The following is a 16,449-nucleotide window of genomic DNA, read 5'->3' as shown; positions in this document are numbered from 1 at the left end:
GAGAAAGGAGACCAGTTATTAATGACCTTGGATAACTACCCTAGAGATAAGACAAGACACTATAGAATTTAAGATTTCAGAGTCGCAGCCGCGTTAGTCTGTATCCGCAAAAAGAACAGGAGTACTTGTGGCACCTTAGAGACTAACAAATGTATTTAATAAATAAATAAACAAGCTTATGCTGAAATAAATTTGTTAGTCTCTAAAGCACCACAAGTACTCCTGTTCTTTTTATAAAATTTAAATGAGCTACATAGTGAATGCTTCCTTCTCCCCTTGATAATGCTTTTAGGGTGTCCAAGTCATATTTCATTGGTTATTAATATTTTCAGGTTATCTTTAATGTAGTATCCAATTCCATCATATTGTAATTCAAGATTGCTGGATTTACTGTATCACAATCCGAACACTAACATAAGAATGGCCATAGTGTTCAGACCAAGGATCCATCCCGCCCAGTATCCTGTCTACTGACACTGGCCAATGGAAGGTGCCCCAAAGGGAGTGAACTTAACAGATAATGATCCAGTGATCTCTCTCCTGCTGTGCATCACCACCCTCTGACAAAGAGAGGCCAGGGACACTCTTCCTTACCCATCCTGGCTAATAGTCATTTATGGACTTAACCTCCATAATTTACCTAGTTCTCTTTTAAACCCTGTTATAGTCCTAGCCTTCACAACCTCCTCAGGCAACAAGTTCCACAGGTTGACTGTGTGAAGAAGAACTTCCTTTTATTTGTTTTAAACCTGCTGCCTATTCATTTCATTTGGTGGCCCCTAGTTCTTACATTATGGGAACAAGTAAATAACTTTTCCTTAATCACTTTCTCCACACCACTCATGATTTTATATACTTCTATCAGATCCATCCTTAGTCTCCTCTTTTCCAAGCTAAAAAAATACTTGCCTCTTTAATCTCTCCTCATATGGGACCCATTCCAAGCATCTAATCATTTTAGTTGCCCTTCTCAGAACCTTTTCTAATGCCAGTATATATTTTTTGAGATGAGACCACATCTGTATGCAGTATTCGAGATATGGGCGTACCATGGATTTATATAAGGGCAATAAAATATTCTCGGTCTTATTCTCTATCTTTTTTTTTTTTTTTTTTAAATGATTCCTAACATCCTGTTTGCTTTTTTGATTGCTGCTGCACACTGCGTGGACGTCTTTAGAGAACTATCCACGATGATGCCAAGATCTTTTCCCTCATTTGTTGTAGCTACAGTAGCCCCCACCCCCATCATATTGTATGTATAGTTGGGGCTATTTTTTCCGATGTGCATTACTTTATATTTATCCACATTAAATTTCATTTGCCATTTTGTTGCCCAATCACTTAGTTTTGTGAGATTTTTGAAGTTACTGTAGAATGTCTGAAGTACCTTCTTTACCTTCAGACACTGGTCTCATTTTCACTATCACTGCCCCCATCAAATTAACAAGACCACTGATATTGGGGTAGTGTGATCAAGATACTCCTGTTCTAATTAATCACACGCACTTTTTGTTATGTATTTCCTTTCATAAATCTCTTAAGGGGAAAACACAGTATTACCAAAATTAACAGAATATTATTTAGTTTCACCAAAACAATATAAGAATCTCTCTAAAATGGTTTGTTCATACTACACAAAACTGTTAGAGTCTACAAAAATTTTCTTCCTTAGCTTGTACGGTCAACTGTGAGCCCGTACGGTCAACTGTGAGCCCAATATAGCCTATACAACTGCTTTTACAGAAAAAGCAAAAAAAAAAAACCCACCATGGTGAATAAGATGCGTATATATTTTCTTTTCAGTGAGATCAACCAAAAGCAAAGGAATCTGCAAAGTCAGATCATGGAGTTCATACCTGAGCCCTTACAGCAATACAATTATCCAGCATGAAAGAAGCATAGAGTGCTGTTTACTTTTATTAGGTTCCTTTCTCTCCTCCTCCTAGCAAAGAGATATATTCAGTCTTCTCCCATAATTCCTAAAGGACTTCCTTACTACATACTTTAAAGCAGTGAAAAGTCTCTGAATGCAGTTTAGCCATACACATTCTGTGCACTTCTGAAGAGTTTTAAGGTCTGATCAGTGAAAAAAATCTCTGTACCATATATACTCCAAAGTGTCACACCCATTTCCTTGCCTCTTGTTCATATGAAGGATTCACTCTTGGCTAATCTGACTCTATTCTGGAGTACTAAGGATACTGATTATTATGGCAGTCCCTCTGATGCAATGGGATTGCATTGAAGTAACGCATGTGCCTCCAATATAAATTGCAGGTTTTGCTTCCTGATGTTTATACTGAGCTTTATCATTTTCCTTTCATTCACAGGCTAATTTCTGTAGATTAAACCTTTGCAAACCTACTTTCCTTTATTCCACAGAGCTCAAATTCTTAGTTAGTTCAAAATGCATATTAGGTCTCATCCTCCGGTTTCACTACTAGCTAAGACGTGTTTTGAGGATAGGCATAGGTGGTCTTAGCAAGGAGTTCTTTGACATCTACAGGAATTAAGCACACGATAAAGTTAAATACTGTACGTGCTTAGGTACTTTGTCCCTCAAAAAGGCCTGGATTCAGCAATCATGAGTTTACCTTCACATAGAAGAACTTCCTGCAGAAAGTATGGTATCTGCATCATTATGCAGCTTGTCAAGTCAAACACATTAAACCTGCAAGAGGGCATAATGTCAAGAAAAGAGCTACAGGCTAAATGCAGTTAGGCAATGGACTGTTTATAATGAACTCTCTCAGCTATAAGCAGGAGTTCTAACTTGGCAGAATCAAAGCGTTCTCAGTATAAGTCGAACATGCATGGAAAAGGAAAGGGCAGTCTCTGGCCAGTCACTGGAAAAACTCCAAAATAAAATATAGCTCCTATATCTGTGTGTGTAGTGTTTGGGTCACGCGTTGTAGGACAGAACAGAGAGATGAAAGGTGGAGTGTGAAGACAGACATTGTAATATCGCTTCCAACTCTTGATAATTTTCTTGTCTCTATCCTCCCAGCTTTCTGCAGCGTCACTATCAAAAACAGAAGTCAGGCCTTTCAGTTAGCAAGGTGCAGGAGCATCTCATGTCTCTGGCAACCCTAAATGACATACAGCATTTTCCCATAAGAGTCCAAAGAATTCATATCCATTTTTATTAGCATCTTTGGAAAAGTGCTCTTTTCGCAAATTAATACAAGTGATTATAAAATGAGATAACTAGCTGAGATGAAGTGCATAATGATGAAATGTATTTCACATTGCCCAATATACTAACGAGGTTTTCTTAAGTCCTGTTAAAAAGCTTGCTGTATTTCTCTATTCAAGCCTAAAATCGTGCCTTTGAAGAAAATATTACACAATAATTCCTGCAATTGTTACTACTAGGAAAAAGGTGATGAATTTATTTCAAAGCTGCCTAAGGGAGTTAGATGTCCATCCTCCACTGAAAGCTTTTGAAAATCCCAGCCTTAACATTATGAAAAGAAAAGAACTATAATTTTTCCTTTCAAAAACCCCGTCCTTTTCAAGTTTTTGACCACCAGCTTTGTATAAAATAGAAAAAGGAAAAACAGGAACAGAAGCAGTGATGTGAGCTAACCCTACATATATAGTAATCTTCTACCATCACCATTTCACCCTCCTTATTCCATACCAATGGAGACTTTGCCTAAATTTATCTGTGTATGTTCATATAATGACAGCTTGTCAAATGGAGGCAGTAACTGCTCTTAATTTACCACTGATCCGTGAAGAGAAAATTTTGTTGAGGCTGAGCATGTTTGAGTGTCTACACTAAAAAAAAATTTTTTTGTACCAGCTGTGGGGATATATTTTCAGAGCAATATGAAGTGAGTGAGGTGTGTGGCTTTCAATTATGATACCAGAAGCCATCTGACTAAATTTCAATGCCTCACAATGAAATTTTGACATCCCCCCCCGTATATAAAGTAATTCAGTAATTTACTGCTAGGCCATGTCTACTAGCCAAGAGACAGGAAGAGAGATTTTGGAAAAAGAAAAATTTTCCATTCACACGAACAACTTTTCTATCAGAGTAATGCATTTAACTGGAATAACACAAATGAACAAACACAGGCAATGAGTAATTGGAATCTGTCTTCTACCTCCAAATATGCACACCTCTCATTCCAAAAATGTATTTAAATTTAGGCATATCACAGTGAAAATATCACTTCAGATAAATTAGTCAGTAATTCCAAATAATTATAATCCCTGAAATTGATCTCTCAGGTTAAAGCATTTCTGCCTGTTCCCTCTCCCAACCCCAAAAGTGAAAGATAGCAGGTTATAATCCCCAGCAGCAGATGAAAGCTCACCTTATTACAAAGTCATGGTTGTCAATCTCCTTTCCACATTCACTGTCCAGGAGGATGCCAGAATTGCCCACAACTGCACATGTTTTAAACCGACGGTTCTTCATTGGCGAAACTTCAGGAAGGAGGCTGTGCAAATCCTGAGAAATGTTCAGGGTGCGACGTCTGTCTAGCACATAGTGAATTACGTCTCCTGGCTTGAAGCTGCTTTTGACCACTGAGACATCTCTTTCAGCATCCAAAAATCGAAGAATATTCTTCCTATTTTGAAAGAAACAGGCAGACAGTATTCATTCCTCACAATCAGCTCATCTTCTAGTAATATGGTATAAAACATAACATAAAAAAGTGTGAGGTTTCAGATTTTCATTCCCACAGTATCAGACTATGACGTTTCAGGTGCTATAAAGTTATGTTAGAGCTCCATTAAAAACCCTTATGGTCTTGATTAAAAAAAAGTCATGTGACAATTACTCAAAGACAGTCTAATCACTAGATGTTAAAGAATTAAGTGACTATAGATTCAAGTTTTAAAAGTTGGACAGTGCACATGCGCGGTAACTGGTTCCGAGTAGTATTTTAGAAAACTATCTGGCATGTGGGTTAATGCACAGACTCCGGAATAAAATGCATCATTCTATTTCATTAACAACCGGTAAATCAAAAAATATTTGCAAGGATTTCAATGTAGCCTTGTGTGTCAAAAATCAAGGAATGAATTAGCATGGTCTCACAGCCTTGGTCGAGTTGTCAGAGCTAGCAGCTAGATAAAACCCTTTAACCTCTAAACTGAGCATCTCTGTCATGGAAATCAGCAGGAGATAAGTCTGGCTTCGTCACAGTCTTTTTTTTTTTTTTTTTTTTTAAACAGATTCATTATCACGTTGGAACAGCACTTAAGAGCTTTACAGAGTTCCTCATCACCATTTCCATCAGTTTTAAGCACCAAGTTGGTATTATTATTCAGCGTGCTTGCACATGTATAACTCATTAGAACTTAGCACCTGTCTACACAGAGAAATTGCAGTTTTGTAACTTAAAATCAGTTTAAATTCAATTTAAGCCTCTTCTGCACAAACTTGCAGTGGTTTCATTAAACAAGTTCAGTTGTATTGGTGCAAACCCTAATGTACACATTTATTTTGGTTTAATATTAGCTTATTTTGGTTGACCTTAAGTCAGTTGGGAACAGGTTTAAGATGAACCAAAATAAGTCACTATTAAACCAAGTTAAGAGTACCCTTGTGCGGACACTCAAAGATTTAAATCTGGAAAAATAAAGGCTGTGGTGTGGGGTTTGTAGAGCCCCTCATTACACAAAAAAGGGTTACAAGAACATAAGAACGGCCATACTGGGTCAGATCAAAGGTCCATCTAGGCCAGTATCCTGTCTTCTGACAGTGGCCAATGCCAGGTGTCCAGAGGGAATGAACAGAACAGGTAATCATCAAGTGTTTCATCCCCTGTTGCCCATTTCCAGCTTCTGGCAAACAGAAGCTAGGGACACCATCCCTGTCCATCTTGGCTAATAGCCATTGATGTACCTTTCCTCCATGAACTTATCTAGTTCTTTTTTGAACCCTGTTATAATCTTGGCCTTCACAATAGCTTAGGGGTTTGATACAGGAGTGGTTGGGTGAGATTCTGTGGCCTGCATTGTGCAGGAGGTCAGACTAGATGATCATAATGGTCCCTTCTGACCTTAAACTCTATGAATCTATGAGCTTGCACCTCTGCAAGGCAAAAAGCCAGGTTTAAACCAATCTAAGACTGTCCACAGCCAAAGCTGTACCATTTTCGCTAGGTCAGTTTTTAAAATCACTAGTGCTACTGTACATGTAGACTGGGCCTGAGTAAACAATTTCCTTGATAATGAAGAAGTTGGAAAAGTTCTGGTCCACTCTGTCAGAGCCCAATTGTATAAATACCACCAGCTACAAGTCCCAAATCAGCAAAGCATTTAAGCAAATGTTTAAGCCCATCTCTACTCAGCTATGTACTTACATTTGTTAATGGGACTACAGTACATGTCTAAAGTTAAGCAGGTGCTCAATGGAACAGAGAAGCAGGGTTAGAACTACACCAAGAGGGCCTGACCTGGCAAAAACATTAGCTTAACTCTTACTAAAGCTTATTGGAGACTGCTCATTATGTATATGCCATCTGGAAGGCAGAAGAGGGCTCTTAAATTTTAAAATTGGTTATGGAAGGAGATTTAGTTAAAGCAGATTTGTTATTAAATGGTGCTTTCCCTAAAAAGGTGTCCTACCTCAGCATTGGCTCTGCAATTCTAACAGGAGAAAAAAAAGCTGTAAGAGACATTGTTACCATTCAAGTCAGCAGATAAGACTCTGGATGCACAACAAGCATTTTGTTGAGAGTAAAAAATAACATTTTCTTACAGTCACTTTGAGGACTCTGCATTTCTAATCCTTAGAACAGAATCAATACTTACCAGGAAAACCCTCCTGCTGTTTTAACTGCTGTACAAGCTATTTAGAAGTACCTACTTGGAAATGAAAGGGGGGAAATAACCTCCAGAGGTGAAGGGACAAAAAACACATCATCATCATGTAGGCCAGTCAGCTACCCTGTCACTGCCTCAAGATACAAGAGAATGTCTGATAATGAAACTGGTTACAAGACATTTGCAACCCTGGAATTTACCTTAAAAGCCTAAGGGAAAGTGAAACACAGTAAGATTTTTTTTCTAATGTTATCTCACGTATCTTAAACCTAACTAAAATAAAGAGAAAACCTTTAAATTATATTTTAGGGCTCTTGTGAATGTATGAAGTAGCATCAGAGCAAGGACATCTGATGATGTAGCATGTATGAGGGACCGAGATTAATGAAGCAGAATGGGAGATATTAAAACCTTAAATGCCTTAAGCTTTTGGTAAATGATGTAAATGGCAAGGCAAGTGATTTTTGTTTTGTTTTTTGTAAAGCAAGATAAAGACTTTCTTCAGCCCATAAGTTTAATAGACTTAAAAGTCCTGTGGGTTTGATGTGCCTACTTTTGTGGGCACCTGCAATAGAGATGTAAATGACTAGAAAAAGAATGAACGAAGAAAAACATTTGAGCAGATTGAATTAAAATCCTCATAAAAATATTCATTACATAGGAATGCAGCCTTCAGAGTTGGGGCTTTTTAAAGGAGATGGTGACTACATCTAGAAGGACAGTGGCTACAATGGACAGCCTCAATGAATAGGTGAAAATGTCAAAAGAACTCTCGGGGACCTGAGTGAAATAAGAATCATAAGGGAAGAGGGATGATTAGGAAGATTCACTTTTCAATACCCGATATACACTTTCAATATCTAAGAGGCACCTGGCTATTATGTGTCAGCAAAAGTGCAGCTACATTTGCACATAAACAGGATTTCCCATGTATTGTTTTACTGTGTCTTTTTAAATGTTAAGGCATCCAAGTGGGGAATAACTTGCCCACATGCTCAGGGTTTAGCTGATTGCCATATTTGGGGTCAGGAGGGAATTTTCCTCCAGAGGCCCTGGAGGTTTTTCACCTTCCCCCGCAGCGTGGGGCATGGGTCACTTGCTGGTGGATTCTCTGCAGCTTGAGGTCTTCAAACCACCAATTTGAAGACTTCAATAACTCAGACATAGGTTAGGGGTTTGTTATAGAAGTGGATGGGTAGGGTTCTGTGGCCTGCTTTGTGCAGGGGGTCTGACTAGAGGATCACATTGGTCCTTTCTGACCCTAGAATCTATGAATCTAACTTTCTATCCTCAATTAACACGAAATAAATTAGATAGAAAGAGCCCTGGCTTGAACTGTGACGTGTATTTATTAATCTGAATGTGGGTAATTCACAGCATAAACTCACTAGTTATCTAATTTTTAAATGCATGAAGGTCCTGATCCAGCTCCCGTTAAAATTAATGTAAGTCTTTCATACGTATGTATGAAATAATTTGAATAAGAGATCATTCAGAATTTACAGATTTGTTTACAGGAGAAGTTTACAAGATAGCTCTGTTGCTGACATGATTATTTGTTGGAGAGTTCACTCTTAATATGAGCTTCTGATTTCAGTTTCTATCAAAACTGTGGGCATAACTGCAGATTATTTAATAAGCAATATACAATTATTAGCGATGACACTTATTTATAGCTTTCTGGGAGATAGACTATAGACTCCTTTTAATAAACTGGCATTTTTCTCTTAAGATGTAGTTTATCGTTACAAAGCTCAAAATGCAATATTTGTACTATGCCATAGTACCATAAACAACGGTAACTTCTCCAATTTCTGTCTGAGAATTGTGTAGACTGAAGAAGAGTTGGGTGGGTAGACTTTAACTTAAAGGCTTTGGATTAATTTGCAGCCCACTAATGATTGGTCCATTTTCTTGAACAATCTCCCAACTTCAAATGTCCCAGAAAGATCCACAGAGACCATATATCCTGCTTTCACCTATCTCCCACGAAGATTCACATACCTAAGCCAGCTAGCACTGGAAGTCCTAGTTTCCAGAAAGGATCAGGGTTTATGTTCCAGTTGTCTCTAGCAGAAACAACTCATGAGGTGAACTTGCCGAAGAGCACCATAAATATCTAGGAAGCCAGTACCCCAGAAACACTGTAGTGTTAGAGTTGTTGGAACTACATTGAGAGGTCCTGCCCTGGCAAAGACATTAGCCTAATTCTTACCATTCATTAAGCATACACCATCCGGAATGCAGAGGAAGTTCTTAATTTCAAAATTAGTTATGGAAGATTTAGTTAAAATGATTTGTTGTCAATTAAATGGTGCTTTCCCTGAAAAGGTATTATTAACTCAATTTCTTTATCTGGCTGAATACAGATTTAGATAAACATTTTGGTGCAAAATTTTCCCTCCCCCTCCTCCCCCACTGACTCCTAATGAAGTCTATAGGAATTACACATGTCTCTGAAAGCAGACTGTGGCCTTATGTTAATACAGATTTTTTTTAATGTTTATATTAAGAGGGAGAAACAAAAACATTATTGTTTCACAGGGAACAACTGGGCTTGCCTTCAGCTGCGCATCCGAACAGAAAGTAGTATAATATACTTCCAGTTATCTGAAAATACTATTTATCCAAATCCACACAGTGCCCCCCATGCAGTCTTAAATTAGTTAACAACACTTCCATTTATCTAAATGCCTAGTCATCTGAAAGTTTTGGATATTGCCCAGCAGAGTCGGCTCCAGGAATAAGCAGCAATAAGCAATTGCTTAGGGTCCTGATCAGCTCAAGGGAGCCCCCATTTGCTTTTTTAAGTTTGTGCTGGGGTAGGGGCCAAAACCATTTCTGCTTACGGCCCCCAGTGGGCTAGCATCACCTTCGTCCCTTGGGCCATTTGGATAAATGAGAGAGTATTTGATTTTTAATATTTTTGAAAAAAGTGAAAAATGCATACTTTAATTTGATTAACCAATTTTTATTTTTCTGTATTTCTTTTCATGCTCTTACTATGCATAGTGATCACTAAGAAACTTAGCACTTCTAACAATTGTTTTACATACTGTACATTTTTGAGTATATATATTTAGTAATTGCAATGAGCTTTCTGCATGCTATTAAAAAAAAAAGAGAGAGAGATTCATGTTTAACTTCTCCAAGGAACTGCTGCTGATTACTTAAAGGCAAATGGTCACTTAAGAATATCTGCATGTGTTTTTAATTGCCTTAAAGCATCTCTGTAAACAAAGTCTGATTTTTAAATATCACACGGATCATTTTGACAGTAGCTAAAACTAATTTCTCTAATTAGAATACAAAAATAGCAAATCTTGCACGTGTTTTCACTTGAGCCCAACTTTGGGCTTTTTAGTTCTATTTTGGTCCTTGTACATATTTTTGTATAGAATAAACAAAATGTCAAAATATATAAAAGCAACTAGCAAGTCTCACACATTACTAACTGCTCCTTTAGAAAGATGCTACAGAATCATTCAGTACATTTGGCACATGTAATTTGTTGTGCTTGGTTCATATGCTTTGCTGCAAGCCAAGTTTATCCAATCCAATTCATTCTTTTTTTAAACTGTGCCCATCTGTGTGCTAGGCGCACCACCACAGAAGGCACATACAAAATAGGTCCCTCCTCTGAGGAACTTATACTCTAATTGATGGACTTCACAAACGAATGAAGACAAAGGTGAGGGCAATCATTTTAGTTGTGAGTATCGATGCAGGATCGTTTACAAAAAACAGCTACTGACGTTTCCTGTACTAAAATCCTAGCTGGGCACTTTGCAGGCTTCCACTCTTCTTACTTAACAGGAAACTCCGTTCATTGCTCCTTGACACAGCACACCAGACACTTGGGTAACTTTCTCCTTGCTTTCCCTCAGTGGATTCAACCCCCCCAACAGTTTAAGGGAGGTGAAAGAAGAAGGTGGTCACACACACTGAGTGGGACTCTGAACATCTAGGAGGTTGTATCTAAGATGTCAAATCAACCAGGCAAGGTATTAACAAACATCAACAGGACTTTATTTTTAAAGTGGAAACCTCTTTACCAAGCTGCTGCTGCATCCTCTAACTCTCACCCTGCCTCCTCAACTCCTCCTTCCTGTTTCCTGTCCTTTCAGGCTCCCAACAGCCAGTGCTCCCAGTTCCAATAATCTAAACAGCTAAACACCACAATCCCGCCTCTCAAACTCTCTCAACTAAAATAAACATTATTGTTCTAACCACAGGAACAAATAGGAAACAAATCACTATACTATTGGCAGAAATATTACACTCAAAACACTGTAGCTACTACATAACATTCTCTAGTCCAGACAGGTGGTCGTCTGGGTCTGAGAGACCGTCTCTCAAGCCCAGGTTCCAATGCAATGTCTTGCTGTGTTGATACTACGGTGAAGTCATCCAGTGCAGACTGGGCATTGGCATAATTTCCTCTTGGTGCATAGGCAGGTGCAAGATAAGAAGTATTCCTTACCCACCCATCAGAAAGTCAATAGAGAAGAAGGGACATTACACCTATGATTTTAAGAGGAGCTGTGAATTTATGATCCCCTTTGCGTAAAATTCCAGGCTTTTGTATTTAATGAAGGAACCACCCTCAAACTTTGGTTCCTTAGCACCCGCTGCTTGTCTCTGAAAGCCTTATACTTTGCTTGGTTCTGTTCAACTGTTTTTCCTCACATCATCCTCGGTTGGGGCTCAGGTCACGCCTTTAACAATCCAGCAATGTTCAGTTCAGTATTCATCTATTTCCCATGCAGTAATTCTGCAGGTGATCTTTGTGTTGTGGCATGTCGTGTAGCTCAGTATGCCTGCAAGATATCAGTAGTGAAGCGTATCCACAATTGCCCTTCCAGTTTAGCCATTTGCAAACTCTTTCAAACTTCTGTTAAACTGTTCGATTTCCCCATTGGCTTGAGGGTAATATAGGGATGACCTTCTGTGTAAGATGTTCCTCTCTGCTAGAAAAGTTTCAAACTCCAGGGGAGTAAATTGACAACCACAAAGAACAGGTTTCAGATAATGGTAATCTTCCCTGCTAAAAACTGAAGAGAGGAACTTAATTACTGTAGCAGAAGATGTTTGCGATGTAAACGCTACCTCAGGCCATCTACTGAAATAGTCTATTAAAGTGATGGCATAACGACAGTCAGTTGAAGCAGTATCAAAGGGTCCTACAATGACAATCGCCACTCTTTCCCCCATGCAGATTTAGGAAGAGGAACAGGCTGTAATTGAGGGGTACATGTCACTGCTGTCTTATCATGCATTTGGCAAGCGACACAGGATTTTATGAATGCTTCAGTTTGAGAGTCCATCCCCGGCCACCAATATAGATCCCGTAGTCGTTGTTTGGTTCTGACAATTCCTTGATGAGTATCGTGTGCCAGCTGTGAGTTTTAACTGTAATTCAGGCACAAGTAGCCAGTGTGTACCTCATAGCACACAGCCATCGAGCAAAGAAAGTTCATCCCAAACTCTAAAAAAAAGGCAGCAAAACCGGTTCAAGGTTTTTAGGGTTACTGGGCCATCTTTGTCAGAAATTCCCATAGTTTTTGTTGAATTGGACATGCTGAACAAGCATCTTGAAATGGTTTTCTTATTACAAGCACTCTTACTGCAGTTACAAGCGCAACTACTATCCTCATCCTCTGGTGGACCATCTGGTGAAGGCAAAGGCAGGTGAGAAAGAGTCAGCTACCACATTTGTTTCCAGGGTTACATTCCAGTTCATAGTCTTGCAGACCATCTAGCAATACGATATCCTGCTCTTCCCAGTCCTTTCATGGTGAGCAACATTGTCAAAGGGCTGTGGTTTGTGTGCAACTTTAGCGTGCGGCCTAACAGGTAATTTCCCCACTGTTCAGTAGCCTAGACACAAGCAAGTGCTTCTTTTTTTGGACTGTAGAATATTCTCTCAGCATTACTTAGTGTCCCTGGAGCAAAAGCAGCAATCCTCTTTGTGCTATCTTCACGAAGTTGTGCGAGGACAGCCCCAAGTCCATAATCAGAAGCACCAGTAGTTACAATTATGGCAATGCAGGTCTAAATAGTGCAAGTACTTGACTATATACAATCAAGTCTTTCACCGTTTCGAAACTAGCTTGTGCATCCACTGTCCACACTAAGGTTGAACTTCTCTGTAGTAATTCTCATAACTGTTCAATGACAGAAGCATAATTGGGAATGAATTTTGCATATCAGGAGGTAATACCCAAGAAGGAACGTAAGGTTTGCAAATCTGTTGGAGGAGGAGGATTTGAAATTGCCAGGATATGATCTGGATCAGGTTTTAGTCCAGCTTGTGAAATTGTATGCCCCAGAAAGGAGAATACAGTTTGTCTAAATTTGCATTTGGACCTATTGAGCTTGAGGCCTGCTTTGCTGATGTACTTTAGTACAGACTGCAGGTTACTGTCATGCTCCTCAGTAGTATTTCCAAACACGATAATATCATCCAAATAGCACTGAACTCTACACCGATTCTTCAGAATCAATGACTTTTTTGGAAGGCACTTGGGGCTGATGCGAGACCGTATGGAACATGTTTAAAACAAAATAGTCCCTCATGTGTAATAAATGCCGTGAGGTCTCTGCTATCTTCATGCAACATAACCTAGTGGTATGTGCTCTGCAAATCAAGAGTAGAAAACATCTTTGCTCCACAGAGCTCTGCAAATACTTCTTTTAAGTGAGGAAGAAGATGGCTGTCAATCACAATAGCTTTATTTGGCTCCCTTAAGTCCACACAAAGGCAAATGCCTCCACCCTTCTTCTGCATCACTACTATACGTGAAACCTATTCCAAGGAGTTACTCTTCAATAATGTCCTTTTGAACAAGTTTTCTAAGTTCCTTTGAAACAGCTTCCCTGACTGAAAATGGTAAGTGCCGTAATTTCTGCCTTACAGGCATCACATTATGCAGAAACCCATAAGCACAGCCAAGTTTCTCCTCGACCTGGTGTTGGGTCACAGCTGAAACTGGTGTGTGTACTGCAAGAGTGCTTTGCTGAGGAAGATCAATTCGTCCATTAACCACCCTGAGATTTAAAGCAGCTAATAAATCTCTGCTAAGGACAGGAGTGCCTTTGTGGACAATGTTGAACTCTGCAGTTACACAGCAATCACCAAAAGTAACTATTGCTGGCAGACAGCCATGTTTTCAAACAGCACACCAAATAAAGTTTGGGTTCAGTAAGAGGCACATCTTTAAAGTAATGCAAATAGATGGACTCAGGTAGTATAGATACTGCTGAGCTAGTGTCCAACATTAGCTGAATAGAGAGTGATGTGCCTGAGGGTATGGCGGAAACATTGCAGTGCATTCTCTTCTCTCCTGGAATATGTGCAGTAGTGGTTTTGTCCACGCGCAGCACAGTAACATCTGGTATTGTACTGCATGCACTTGTTGATTGAACTGGCTACTGCGACATACTTTAGCAAAATGCCCAATCTTTTTGCAATGATTGCACTGAGCTATTTTTGCTGGACATCCTGTGTAGCTTGCAAGGTGTTGTGGGGATCCACAGCAAAAGGATGCTTTTATTGTATTGTGAATTTTCTGATTCAGTGGCTTTTCATTAGTTTTCCTCCTGCTATAGCTTGTCTGCAGCAATAGTAAACTTTTCTGCAAAGGAGTCACAGCCTGGATTGTGCCTCCTGTATCCTTGCTCATTATTTTGGCTTCAGCTGTAGCTGACTCAATCTGAGCAGCAATGGTTATTGCTTTTTCTACTGTAAGTTGTGGTTCTAGAAGTAAGCGTTCTCTTACATGAAGCATGGTTGTTTTCTCAATGAACCCTAATCATCTCATCTGCCATATTCCCAAAGTCACAAGTTACAATCAGACTCCTCTGGGAAGCAATATACTGCATTATAGTCTCCTCCGTTTCTGCTCACGTTGGTGAAATCTGTAGTGATTAGCTACTACATTCACTTTTGGCACAAAGAAGTTCTTTAATGCAGTCTCACATTTATCATCTGCAAGGGAAAAAGTGTAAAGTATACGCTGTCCTTCTGCTCCAAGGCAGTGGATTAGCAGAGCACGCTTTCTTGCTTCAGAAATCTCTGTAGCACTGATTGCAAGCAGATAAGTCTCAAACATATGGATCCAGACAGTAAAAGCAATTGGAGGCTCACCTGGGCTTTGCAGAAAGGGTGCAGGTGGGTTCAGAGGCAGAAGATCCATCCTCTTCGCCAAATTGTCATATCAACCAGGCAAGGTACTAACAAACTTCAACAGAACTTTATTTTTAAAGTAGAAACCGCTTTACCAAGCTGCTGTTGCACCCTCTGTAACTTACTCTGCCTCCCCAACTCCTCTCCCCTCCTTCCTGTTTCCTGTCCTTTCAGACTTCCAACAGCCAGTGCTCTCAGTTCTAATAATTACAAGCAACATCTAAACACCACACAGTCACAACTGGGAAGGCAGCACATTTGCTGCAACCTCCAGTTACTAACTAATTATGCCTCCTTCCACACCTGCGCTCCCCCGCCTCCCCCTAGGCATGTTCTCACAGGCTACCATATTAGCTTCTGCTAATTCCCAGGTTAAGAGACAGGGGCTAAGGATCCACAAGGGCCAGTTGATATATGTCAGGAACTCAGACATAAACCTCCCCATAGAGTCTTGATCATGGAACAGCTTAGCAGCTACTCACCCTCCCACCAGTGTGGATCTGACACCAAGAATCTGATTCAATATACATAATAAAAAAAAAAGTTAGGACTTCTGTGGATAGTGGAAAGCTGTCATTTACTCGAGCAAGTCAAAAATGGTAATGGAGAGTGCTCAAGACATGGTACAAAATGAATCAGACTTTCAACTGCCTAGTGGTTAGGTCCAGGCACACAATGAAACATGCTTTCCTTATAAAAAGCAAATCCCACTCAGTAATTTTTCATATTTTGAACTTTTTATGGTGGGTGTCAAGCTGATGTAATACACAGCAGTGGCTGCCATCATGGGTTTTATAAAATGCCCGTACACTGTACATTAAGGGTTTCACAAATTATCTCTCCATTGCAAAGAACTGACAACTTTTTATACATTATTTAATAGGTACTAGCTTTTTTTTTTTTATTATTGTGTGTTTCTCTGTTATTTGCTATGGCATACCTCACACCACAAGTACAAACATTTTATTCACACTAACAGTTGCAATAATAGGAGCATGAATCATCTTCATGATCTACATAGTGCTTTTAATGTACTTTGGAAAGCTAAATAATTACTTTAGCAGTGAAAACACTCTAGGAGTTTGCTAGAGACATTCTGAAATTAGTCCCTATGACTCCAACAGTATACAAAATATTAAGGGACAGATCCTATTTACTGGTATGCATGGGGCGGACAGGTTGCACAGAGAGCCTGTTGCGAAAGCAGAAGAGTAAGATTTCTTCTTAGTGTTTAGAGTGTCAGAAAGGGGACCAGATATAGCAATGGTCAGCTCTGCAGAAGTTGTTCCCAACCTTTGTCCACCATTGTTGACTAGCTTGTACCCTGGCAGTAAGGATTCCCGGAAAGGAGATGCATCTGCCAGCATCCCTGATCCCCCTAGCACTGACGACTAGGGCAAGATACAGCCCTAAGTCATATTCAGCTAAAAGCTTCTGTTGGATCCTCTACTTCCACAACTTGATGC

General features: G+C 39.5%; 1 protein-coding gene across 1 annotated transcript in view; it reads right to left on the bottom strand.

The window, feature by feature from the left end:
• ST8SIA4 (ST8 alpha-N-acetyl-neuraminide alpha-2,8-sialyltransferase 4) overlaps positions 1-16,449 on the bottom strand; it is an 86,591-nt gene that overhangs the window by 59,526 nt on the left and 10,616 nt on the right. The window contains exon 3 of the mRNA XM_030565818.1: positions 4,332-4,589. Within this exon, the coding sequence (XP_030421678.1) occupies positions 4,332-4,589 (258 nt within the window). The remainder of the gene's footprint in view (positions 1-4,331; positions 4,590-16,449) is intronic.

This window comes from Gopherus evgoodei, chromosome 6 (genome assembly GCF_007399415.2).
Source record: "Gopherus evgoodei ecotype Sinaloan lineage chromosome 6, rGopEvg1_v1.p, whole genome shotgun sequence".
In the NCBI taxonomy this organism is placed as follows: Eukaryota; Metazoa; Chordata; order Testudines; family Testudinidae; genus Gopherus; species Gopherus evgoodei.
The sequence above is the reverse complement of the archived record's forward strand: the minus strand, read 5'-3'. Positions and strand labels throughout refer to the sequence as shown.